This window comes from Pseudoliparis swirei, chromosome 23, assembly GCF_029220125.1.
Source record: "Pseudoliparis swirei isolate HS2019 ecotype Mariana Trench chromosome 23, NWPU_hadal_v1, whole genome shotgun sequence".
Taxonomy (NCBI): domain Eukaryota; kingdom Metazoa; phylum Chordata; class Actinopteri; order Perciformes; family Liparidae; genus Pseudoliparis; species Pseudoliparis swirei.
In genome coordinates, this window is record NC_079410.1 from 1,093,878 (window position 1) to 1,106,667 (window position 12,790).

At 48.4% G+C, this 12,790-nt stretch overlaps 1 protein-coding gene across 1 annotated transcript in view; it reads left to right on the top strand.

Moving 5' to 3' along the window:
- Nucleotides 1–2,531: 2,531 nt before the first annotated feature.
- The window catches only part of si:dkeyp-113d7.10 (uncharacterized), a 36,745-nt gene continuing 26,486 nt past the window's right edge, over nt 2,532–12,790 (top strand). Inside the window, exon 1 of the mRNA XM_056406307.1 lies at nt 2,532–3,619. Within this exon, the coding sequence (XP_056262282.1) occupies nt 3,265–3,619 (355 nt within the window). The 5' untranslated portion in view covers nt 2,532–3,264. The remainder of the gene's footprint in view (nt 3,620–12,790) is intronic.

Sequence of the window (12,790 nt, forward strand, 5' to 3'; positions counted from 1 at the left end):
AGACCTCCTTTTGTTGTTTAGGGTCTGGATCTGGAGCGGGGCTTGTCCTCCTCTTCGGTTCTCCTCTTCGTGTCGGGATGGAGGAGGAACAGCGTGACGCGCTCCGCCTTCTGCTCCGCTTCAGGGGGTTTGATCCGTGCGGGAGGATCCTGATCCTTCTGATCTTTAAAGGATCCTGATCCTTCTGGTCTTTAAAGGATCCTGATCCTTCTGGTCTATAACGGATCCTGATCCTTCTGGTCTTTAAGGGATCCTGCTCCGAGTCTCTGCTGGTCTTGAATGGATCCTGCTCCGCTTCCTTGTGGTCTTGAATGGATCGTGGTCCTGGTCTCTGGGTGATCCCGTTCCGGTCCCGCCGCTCTGGCTCACGGCCCCGTCGGTTCCTCCTCGGCGGTCGCAGTGTGGCCCCGCAGCAGAGCAGCCCGCTGGAAACCGACCGGGAGAGAGAGAGGGGGGGGGGTGGTACTGATGCTGCAGAAAAAGAGAGAGGAGGAGGAGAGATGGGGGGGCGATGCGGAGGGGATGGAGCGTTTGCGCATGCGTCAACTCCCTCCATCTTTACCTGCTGCTGCCTCCCCGCTCACACACTCCCCCCTCCTCCTCCCCACTCACACACTCCCCCCTCCCCTCGCAGCAGCAGGGAGGGGAGTTTAGTTTCAGGTGAACGAGGATCAAGGAGAGGAGGGGGGGGGGGGGTCCTTATAGAGTCAGATTGGAGAAAGACTTCATATTTCATATCTTTAACTTATAATAATGAGGGGAATACAATTCAGTATATAAATACATATATATATATACTGAATGTGTTTATATATACATATATATATATATGTAAACACATATACATACATATAGCCATCCAGTAGAGAGGACACGCCCACCCAGCAGGGAGGACACGCCCATCCAGTAGAGAGGACACGCCCACCCAGCAGGGAGGACACGCCCATCCAGCAGAGAGGATACGCCCACCCAGCAGGGTGGAAACGCCCACCCAGCAGGGAGGACACGCCCATCCAGCAGAGAGGATACGCCCACCCAGCAGGGTGGAAACGCCCATACAGCAGAGAGGATACGCCCACCCAGCAGGGTGGAAACGCCCATACAGCAGGGAGGACACGCCCATCCAGTAGAGAGGACACGCCCACCCAGCAGGGAGGACACGTCCATCCAGCAGGTAGGACACGCCCATCCAGTAGAGAGGACACGCCCACCCAGCAGGGAGGACACGTCCATCCAGCAGGTAGGACACGCCCATCCAGTAGAGAGGACACGCCCACCCAGCAGGGAGGACACGTCCATCCAGCAGGTAGGACACGCCCATCCAGTAGAGAGGACACGCCCACCCAGCAGGGAGGACACGTCCATCCAGCAGGTAGGACACGCCCATCCAGTAGAGAGGACACGCCCACCCAGCAGGGAGGACACGTCCATCCAGCAGGTAGGACACGCCCATCCAGTAGAGAGGACACGCCCACCCAGCAGGGAGGACACGCCCACCCAGCAGGGAGGACACGTCCATCCAGTAGAGAGGAGAGGTGACGATGATGATGGTGGTGGTGATGGTGATGATGATGATGATGATGACGGTGATATAGATGATGATGATGATGATGACGGTGATATAGATGATGATGATGATGATGATGATGGTGATGATGATGATGATGATGGTTACTCAGCAGTGAACTGGTTGAACTGGTCAGTCTCCTCATACCTGCGGGGGCGCTGATGGTTCACGTCTCCTTTTATCAACATTACGTCACTGACTACGTCACCGCGTGTCAGCAGCAGAGGGGGGGGGGATCTGCTTTGTGTCTGCAGAGTAAGACTCCCCCTCCCCCACACTCACACACACACACATAGCGCATGCCGCAGCGGACACTCCTAAAGAAACCTGCGCGTTCGTTCCGGTCTTTACGGTAAACGAGGCCGTCGCGCCAGGAGGGGGCGGGGCCTGCATCATGCTGCCCGTGGCCTCTGCTCTGCCGCCGCCGCCGGGTGGGGCCTTGAGGCGGCCCGCAGCTCGAGCAAAGGCCGCTGACTGGCTGGATGTCTGCTTCTCCCTTTTTAAATTACTTTTACGTTTCCGTTCCCTGTGATGTGAAGGTCACGTGTGTTCGTGATACGTCATCGGTGTGTTGTAGTGCAAACAGACGGAGAGCAGAGGGGAAGTTGATCTCAGCGTTTCCTTCTCATTTCTAGTCTGCACGATTCAGTCATCTCTTTCTATCTTATTATATAATGTTGTATCTTATTATATCATTATCTATCTAATTATATCATTGTATATCTTATTATATCATTGTATATAATTTTACATCTTATATAATTGTATATCTCTTTATATAATTTTGTATTACTTTATATCACATTATCTCACTTTATATCATATCATACTATATCATTTTATATAATATTGTATATTAAATCAGCTTATACAATATAATGTCATATTATATCATATTATATAATTGTATATCCTAATATCATTTTATATCACTTTACATCATAGTATTTACTTGTATATGGTATCTGATGTCATTGTCTATCCTCTTAAATCACACACCACGTCAAAGGTGCTGTTTTCATACTCCCATTCCTCAGGGCTCTCAAATTTTGAAGACAGGCAATAATCGTAATTTTCGGATATCAGTCAGTCGCGCGCAATTCCAGGATGCTTTTTTTTCATTGGTTGCTGGATTAAATCTTCCCCAGATACAACAGATACGGTTTTTTCTCTGATTGGCTATTGTGTAGTCCATTTCTTTTTTTTGATTGGCTGATAAGTGGCTCCTCACAGCAGAACTCCAGGGGAGCGCTTGATTCCTCCACGGTGAGGGCAGCGCGGCCAGCTCATGTTGGCGCGCTGCGGCACATTAAAACATTAAAGAGCTGAGAGGTTTTTTCAGCGTGAGAAATACGATGTGTGGCGTGAGTGCGTGACTTAAGACCGAAATGCGTGAGTCTCAATGCGTGACACTTGAGAGCCCTGGGGAATGACTGATGATATTTTCCAAAAAAGCCAAAATGACATGTGGGCGGGAAAATGCTGCTGCGCCTCTACTCGGCTCTTTCCGGCCGAGGCGCCGGAGACGAGCTGCTGAACACCCGCAGCCGAGAGAGCGCGAGCCGAGCCGCGGGAGGAGGAACCGAGCGACCCGGGCGGACTGAGCTGCTTTCGACACCCCGTTTCCGCCGGGAAGAGCGGGGAGCTGCTGGAGGGGCCCGGGTACTCGAGCCGGAGAGAATGAGAGGACCGGGAACATGAACGGGGCCGTGTACATCTCGTTCTTCCAGGGCCAGCTGGAGTCCGTGCTGGAGCAGGTCGTCCAGCTCGCGGTGCAGGAGATTAGCAAGACGGTGGGCTGCAGCCTGAACACGCTGCTGCTGGAGGCGGCCGGCAAGGAGCAGGAGAACCACCGGCTGCGGCTGCGGCTGCAGGCGTGGGAGAGCCGGGCAAGAGGAGGCGACGGCCCGCGGGACGAGGCGGGCGAGGGGAGGCCGGACGGCGGCAGAACAAAGCCCGAGCCGCCGCCGCTCCACGGCCCTGGAGGACGAGGCGTCGAGCCCGGCGTGCTCACCGACATACGCCGCCTGGAGCAGCGGGGCCGGGTCGTGGGTAGGTAGAACACCCGTTATGCAACACGCGCATTCCCACGTAGAGACACGCACACAACACCTCCTCCTCCTCCTGCTGCTCCTTCTCCTCCCTCCGCACGCGACGCGTTGCGTAACGTTGCAGGGCCGGTGTTACGGTTCAACCTGAGTCCCTGTTAACTGGCGACCTTCGGTCGAATGCGTCTGTTGTTGTCGTAGTTACGGCAGATGTTGATAATAGCAGGAGCACACGCAGCTGTCCTGGCGAATGCCGTATTGTTAAATTCTACAATGCAATGAGAAACCTTCTCGTGTCGTGTCTGGTCTGAACATACCGGAGGAGACGATGTAGAAGAGAAAGCGTCCAGCGACTTGAAGCGTCGCGTGTTGTTTATGGTTGAAACAGGAAGTTAGCAAACTGCCCTTCCTTTGAAATACATTTGGTCAAATAAATAAACACTTAATCAACATACAATTGGGAGTCTGTTTTGTGCAAACATGCATCACGTAGCATAACTCTGTAGAACAAAAACAACAACAACAACGACAGAGCGATGCGCGCGCCGGCATCGAAGCCCCCCACCTCCCTCCCTCCCGTCAACAACTCGGCTCGCGCGCGCCAGAGCTCCGATGCCGGCACGCGCCTCGCTCAGCGCTGATTTATTTTGTATTTTTTCCATCGCAGACTTTTTTTTGCCTTAGGCGCTCGGGAAAACGGCTTAGGCGCGCGCCCAAATTTTCTCTATGCAAGAAAAACCCTGCACACATATACACACACTAACACATATACACACATACATATACACACACATACACACACACATACACACACAGTGGTTCTCAACCTTTTTTCAGTGATGTACCCTCTGTGAAATACTTTTTTCAGCCAAGTACCCCCTAACCAGCGCAAATAATCTTTGGTAAAAAAAAAGTAGTAATACACAGCACTCTGCCATCAGTGTCGGGTTTATTAAACGGTCAACATGAACATTGCATTAAACTGAATGCTTTAGCATTTACATTTTAATGAGAAGCTTGTGCTTCACTGAGGATCTTTGTCAGTCTTGGTGGCAGCGAGGCCACTGCTGTGATGAAGCTCTTCTCCAGGCACAGCCTGTTTCTTTGCTTTGTTTTGATCAGTCATTGCAGAGAAGGAGGCCTCACATACATATGTGGAGGCAAAGGGCAGTAGCTGCTCCAAAGCTTTCTGTCCCAGGTCAGGGTGCTCCTGCTTCACACACACAACTGTGGGAGTGTGGATGTGACACTTCCAGGAGTTTCTCCTGAGAAGTGACAGGTAGCTTCTGTTTGCTTCAGACAAGAGAAATGGGTTTCTCACCCAATCCAGCTGTACAGATTTATCCTCCATGTCAGGAAAGTAGGAATGAAAATCTTGAATCACGTTGGTCAAATGTCCCACGATGACCGACTTGACTGGAGCTCTGTCCGCATCCTCACGAGAGAGAAAAGCAGGTGAGATCTCCCTCTGCAGAGGACCTTCTCCACAGCTCCCCACCCACCTTGTCATGTTGAACATGCTGCTCTCCTCGCCCTGCAGACACATTCAGTTCGTTCAGTTTGCTGAATGTATCTGCCAGAAGTCTGTGTCCTGGAACAAGGCGGCACGGGGAGACCTGTGCTCGATCAGAAAGGTGTGTTCTTCAGATCCTAATTCCAACAGCCGGTTGAGTATTCTCCCTGGAGAGAGCCAGCGTCCTTCTGTGTGCAGCAGCAGTGTGTTCAGCATGTCTTCACAGAGGAGGCCAAACAGGCGTGCATTGCGTGGCCTTGACTTTATGAAGTTGATCACCTGGATGCTGTCGTTCAAAACGTCATGGAACACAGGGCTCGTGTTCTTGCACGCCAACGCTTCCCTGTGTATGACACAGTGAGTCCACTTCATGTCGGGGTTTTCTTTTCTCATGCGCGCTATGAGTCCTCTCGCTGCCGTCATTGAGGCCGCTGCGTCCGTGCAGATGCTGCGGCAGGATTTCCAGCTCGTGCCGTTTTCACAGAAGAAGCTGTTAACAACATCAACAATGTCCTCTCCTGTTGTTCTTCCCTCCAACGTTTTGCAGAATAGAATGTGCTCATAAATGTCGTCAGTATCGATGTATCTTACAAAAGCAACAAGTTGTGCATTTCCACTGACATCTGTGGATTCATCCAGCTGGAGTGAAAAAGAGTCGCTAATTTCCCCCACAACTTGCTCGACGATGTCTGTTCCCATTTTGTCTATTCTGCGGCAGACAGAGTCATTTGACGAAGGCCCAGTCTGTAACTTCTCCGCTGCGTTTGTGTCCAGCATGTCTCAGCCAGCACAGCAGCGGCAGGAAGGAGCAGGTCTTCGGCTGTGGTGTGTGGTTTCTTGGCTTTAGCTATGAGCAAAGACACCGCATAAGATGCCTCCAGGGCTTTGGCTGATGTCGTGGAGGCTTTACGCATCGTTTCTTGAGATGACCGGAATTCAGAGAGTTTCCTCTTGAAAAACTCAGGTGGCTTACCAGCGTAATTTGCATGTTTTGTCTTGAGATGGCGCTCAAGATGGGCTGGCTTCATGCTACTGTTGGCTCACCTCTCCCCACAGAGGAAACACAAAGGCTTGGGTGGGTTGCAACTCGTGGACGTAAACGTTGGGTCAAACCATCCTGATATGGGGGAGACTGGGTTTTTAGGATAATTAAATTGCCTACTTAATATACAATTTAGTTTATGAACTTACCCTTGTGTTTTATTGAATATTTACAGGGCTCCAGACTGCGACCAAATGGTCGCATTTTGCGCCTAAAATTAGACACAGTGCGAGTAAATTTTTCATCAACTCGCGCATTTGCGACCAGTAAATTAGCAGATTTCTTTTTTTTGTTATTAAATATTTTTGTTGTTTACAAACTTGTTCTACACTTCAGCCCACTATAGTTAGCGGTAATGCCTGAATGACTGGTTTGCTAACCGACATTAACTCCAGAAGAAGAAGAAAGGAGACGAAAACCGAAGAAGAAGAAGGCTGGCCTGTGTGTGAGAGGGGGGGGGGCTAATGTGTGAAAAGAGGCGCACCGCAGCGGAGGGCCGCAGAGTGAGAGGTCCACGAGGGGATCCTCACCACCGAGCGGCGTCCCCGTCCCCCGAGTTGAATCTCTGGGTCGACTCAGCCGACTCTCACATGTCTGAGCCCTTATAGACTGATGTTCACGGTAAACGCATTCGATCTGGAGCGCGAGGGTTTTGATAACGTTAGCGGAAGGATTTAAGTGACAACATCCGGTTTTGCAAAGTTAGCGGAAAGAACCACGTGAAACAACATCCGTTTATCAAAATAAGATGTCGACAAATCATACACTAACATATAAAAGTAAACAATGAACTGATGTATCTTTATAGATAGTTTCTGAGATTTAGCTTAAATTATGCTAACATTAAAAATGTTTACTGTACCAAGGAAGAGTTTATAAAAATTAGTCAGTCTTTTGTATGTTAAGAAAAGTCCTGTATATAGATTTCCCCAAGAGTTCCAGGAAATGAATGATGCAGATGTGTTCCATACATATCTGAAATCCTAATAGCAATCAAACAATTTTAATGTATCAATTAGGACATTTTTCAAAGTAAAAGTTCTAAATGTTTAAAGAAATCGGTAATTTCTTTAATGTTTGAGTTGCTTTATATATGTATTTCCTCATAGTCCTAGGCAATAATGCTACACAATAAATAGAATGCTTCAATCAACACCGTGATCGGTGATTGGTATTATCGGATCGGCAGATACTGATTTCAGTGATCGGTGATCGGTATTATCGGTGATCGGCAGATACTGATTTCAGTGATCGGCACCAAAAACCTGATCGGTGCATCTCTAGAAACCAACAAATGTTTTGATTGGCCACATCGAAGTGCAACATGCACATGCTCAAGGTATGTTTTCTCTTCAAATATGTTTAAACTCAATACAGTAACTTCTGAAGAGTTCTCTGTTGTGAATGTTTTGCAGTTCATGAAGGCAAACAGGCATAAGATTGTATATTGTCAAATTATTTATCAGTAATACAGTAAAAATGATGGGAAAACTTTGCAAGTCGATTTATAGTGTGTCAGGGTTTTTCCTGCAGAGAAAATTTGGGCGCCTAAGCCGTTTTCAGCGCCTATGACAAATCCCGGCGCCTAAGGCAAAAAAAGTCTGCGTTGAAAAAACCAAAAACAACTGTGTTCATCAGGTTCATGTCAGCGAATATGTTCTCAATAGTATGTTTCAAGGAGGTGTGCTCACCTGTGTGCGCGTATCACGGCAGAGCGGCCAGCTGCTGATCACGCACTCAATAGCTCGACTGCATGAATAGAAGGTGCGCATAGCGCTAAAAATTTTGGGACCACCCAAGACCCATTTGACCCAGGAAAAAGTGCGCCCCTAAATTTTCTGCTTGCGCCCCTAACATTTTAAGTTAGGAGCGACTGTGCTCCTAGTTAAAAAAGTTAGTCTGGAGCCCTGATTTATTAAATAACAATTTTTAAAGGATTTTTGAATGGATGCTAATTTTAAATAGATTTAAAAGAAATCTCACGTACCCCCAGGGGTATGCGAACCCCCATTTGAGAACCACTGCACACACATATACACACAAACATATACACACACCTACACACACACACATATACACACACAAACATATACACACACATACACACACCTACACACATAGGTCACACACATACACACACCTACACACATAGGTCCCATAGTCCCCTCCAGACTGGCCGGCAAGCTGATTGAGCTGGGACTGAACACCCCCCTGTGTGCTTGGATCCTGGACTTCCTGACCGCCAGGCCACAGGTGGTCAGGGTGGGCAGACACACCTCCAAATCCCTCACCCTGAACACAGGATCCCCCCAGGGTTGCGTCCTCAGCCCCCTACTGTACTCCCTGTACACACATGACTGTGTGGCCAGGTTCAACTCCAATACCATCATCAAGTTTGCGGATGACACAGTGGTGGTGGGCCTGATCTCCGACAACGACGAGAAGGCCTACCTGGAGGAAGTTGCTGATCTGTCACTCTGGTGCCAGGACAACAGCCTCATCATGAATGTCACCAAAACTAAGGAGCTGATTGTGGACTTTAGGAAGGTACAACAACAGTGGACGTACTCACCACTGGGGATTAACGGGACTACTGTGGAGAGGGTGGCGGTATAAATACCTGGGAGTCCACATCACGAGGATCTGACATGGTCAACAAACACAGACACTCTGGTGAGAAAGGCAAGGCAGCGCCACTACCACCTCAGGCAGCTGAGGAAATTTAAAGTTCCCCAGAGGATCCTTCAGTCCTTCTACTCTGGAGCTGTAGAGAGCGTCCTGACAGGAAGCATCACAGCCTGGTTTGGCAACTGCTCCGCTCAGGACAGGAAGGCTCTGCAGAGAGTAGTGCGTTGCTGAGGGCACTATTGGAACTACACTCCTCACCCTGCAGGACTTGTACACCAGGAGGTGCAGAACCAGAGCCGGCAGGATCATGAAGGATCCTCACCACCCCAACAACAGACTGTTTCAGCTGCTGCGGTCAGGCAGGCGCCTCCGTAGTCACGCTGCAAGAACAGAGAGACTGAGACGGAGTTTCTTTCCTCAGGCCATCAGGATTGTGAACTCCGACCTCACCAGGACCCACATAGACCCACACAACTGCCCCTCTTAGCACACACACACACACACACACACACACTTACTGTAAATATTGTGTTGTTTTTTATTGTAAATAGTGTGTACTTGTTGCCCTTGCACATTCCTGCTGAGCATTGCCACTTTCATTTCACTGCACACCCTGTGTGTGTATGTGACAAATAAAACATCTTGAATCTTGAATCTTGAATATACACACACACATATACACAGACACACATACACACAGATACACACACACACATACACAGACACACATACACACACATACATACACAAACATATATACACACATACATATACACACACATATACACACACAAACACATACACATACACACACATACATATACACACATACACACATACATACACACACACAAACATATACACACAAACATATACACACACATACACAGACACACATATACACACATACATATACACACATGTATACACAGACACACATATACACACATACATATACACACATGTACACACACACAAACATATACACACACATATACACACAAACATACATACACACACATACACACACACACCAACATATACACACATACACATACACACACATAAATACACACATACACACAAACATATACATACATACACACACATATACACACACGTACACACACATATAAACACACATATACATACACACACATATACACACACACACAACCATGTACACACACCTACACACATACATATACACACACACATATACATACACACACATATACACACACGTACACACACATATAAACACACATACACACACACCCATATACACACCTACACACACATATACACACACATATACACACACATACACACACAAACATACACACACATATACACACACACAAACATATACACATACACACACAAACATACACACACAAACATATACACACACATACACACACAAACATATACACACACCTACACACATACATATACACACACACACAAACATATACACACACATACACACATACACACAAACATATACACACAGATACACACACAAACATACACACACATATACACACACCTACACACAAACATATACACACACAAATACATATACACACAAACATATACACACACATACACACATATACACACACACACACACATATACACACACAAACATATACACACACCTACACACAAACATATACACACACACATACACACACAAACATCTACACACATACATATATACACACACCTACACACATACATATACACACACATAGGGCTGCAACAACGAATCGATAAAATCGATAATTAAAATAGTTGGCAACGAATTTCATTATCAATTCATTGTGTCGCGCGATTCTTACGGCGCTCAATAAGTGACGAGTAGAAACAAAGTTGAGTTGAGCGGCGCAGGAGAAACCAGAGCGGGCGAGACGAACGCTGCGTTGTGAGCCAATCAGCGCTGAGCTGCTCCTCTGTTGATGAGTCTAATTGGCTGCTGCTGCTCACGTGGCGCTGGGCGGAAGTCCTTCACGTCGGAGACATTCACGGAGCTGAGTGCGCCTCCGGGTGACGTCATGACCCCAGACACCAGGGCGCTACATGTCACGACGTGTGTGGCATTTCCACAAGAGGATAACGTAGAAAACGTGGTTATTTATTCCGTGGCGGATAGCGGAACATATTTTTCCACGGAGAAAGGCAACGGAGATAAGCCACGCCCCCACTCGCTGTGAGCGCTGCGCTGCGCGTGCAGACAGCATTTAACGGAGCGGAGCAGCGTGCGCTCTGATCGCTCTTTTAATGAAGGATCGATACTAAAAATATGCTAAATCACATCGTGTTTAACGCACGGGTACTTTGTTAGCATCGCTACACCGTGCAGCGTGACAGCAGCAGATGTAGCGGACTAGCATTCAAGCTAACCTAACTTCCCAAACGCTGTGGACATCTGAACGCTGATTGGCCGAGACGCGACACGTCTCATCAAAGATGTTTTATTGTGAAGAAGAGCACCACTTCACATTTTCTCCGCGTCTCACTGTAATCTCAACGGCAGCGGGCCAGCCAGTGAACAGGTTCATCCACATGCTGACCAGTGAACAGGTTCATCACCATGGTGACCAGTGAACAGGTTCATCACCATGGTGACCAGTGAACAGGTTCATCACCATGGTGACCAGTGAACAGGTTCATCACCATGGTGACCAGTGAACAGGTTCATCATATGGTGACCAGTGAACAGGTTCATCCACATGCTGACCAGTGAACAGGTTCATCACCATGGTGACCAGTGAACAGGTTCATCACCATGGTGACCAGTGAACAGGTTCATCACCATGGTGACCAGTGAACAGGTTCATCACCATGGTGACCAGTGGACAGGTTCATCACCATGGTGACCAGTGAACAGGTTCATCCACATGCTGACCAGTGAACAGGTTCATCACATGCTGACCAGTGAACAGGTTCATCACCATGGTGACCAGTGAACAGGTTCATCACCATGGTGACCAGTGAACAGGTTCATCACATGGTGACCAGTGGACAGGTTCATCCACATGCTGACCAGTGGACAGGTTCATCACCATGGTGACCAGTGAACAGGTTCATCACCATGGTGACCAGTGAACAGGTTCATCCACATGGTGACCAGTGGACAGGTTCATCACCATGGTGACCAGTGAACAGGTTCATCACATGGTGACCAGTGAACAGGTTCATCACCATGGTGACCAGTGAACAGGTTCATCACCATGGTGACCAGTGAACAGGTTCATCACCATGGTGACCAGTGAACAGGTTCATCACCATGGTGACCAGTGAACAGGTTCATCACCATGGTGACCAGTGAACAGGTTCATCCACATGCTGACCAGTGAACAGGTTCATCACCATGGTGACCAGTGAACAGGTTCATCACCATGGTGACCAGTGAACAGGTTCATCACCATGGTGACCAATAGACAGGTTCATCACCATGGTCACCGGTGAACAGGTTCATCACCATGGTGACCAGTGAACAGGTTCATCACCATGGTGACCAGTGAACAGGTTCATCACCATGGTGACCAGTGAACAGGTTCATCACCATGCTGACCAGTGAACAGGTTCATCACCATGGTGACCAGTGAACAGGTTCATCACCATGGTGACCAGTGAACAGGTTCATCACCATGGTGACCAGTGAACAGGTTCATCACCATGGTGACCAGTGAACAGGTTCATCACCATGGTGACCAGTGGACAGGTTCATCCACATGCTGACCAGTGAACAGGTTCATCACCATGGTGACCAGTGAACAGGTTCATCACCATGGTGACCAGTGAACAGGTTCATCACCATGGTGACCAGTGAACAGGTTCATCACCATGGTGACCAGTGAACAGGTTCATCACCATGGTGACCAGTGGACAGGTTCATCACCATGGTGACCAGTGAACAGGTTCATCACCATGGTGACCAGTGAACAGGTTCATCACCATGGTGACCAGTGAACAGGTTCATC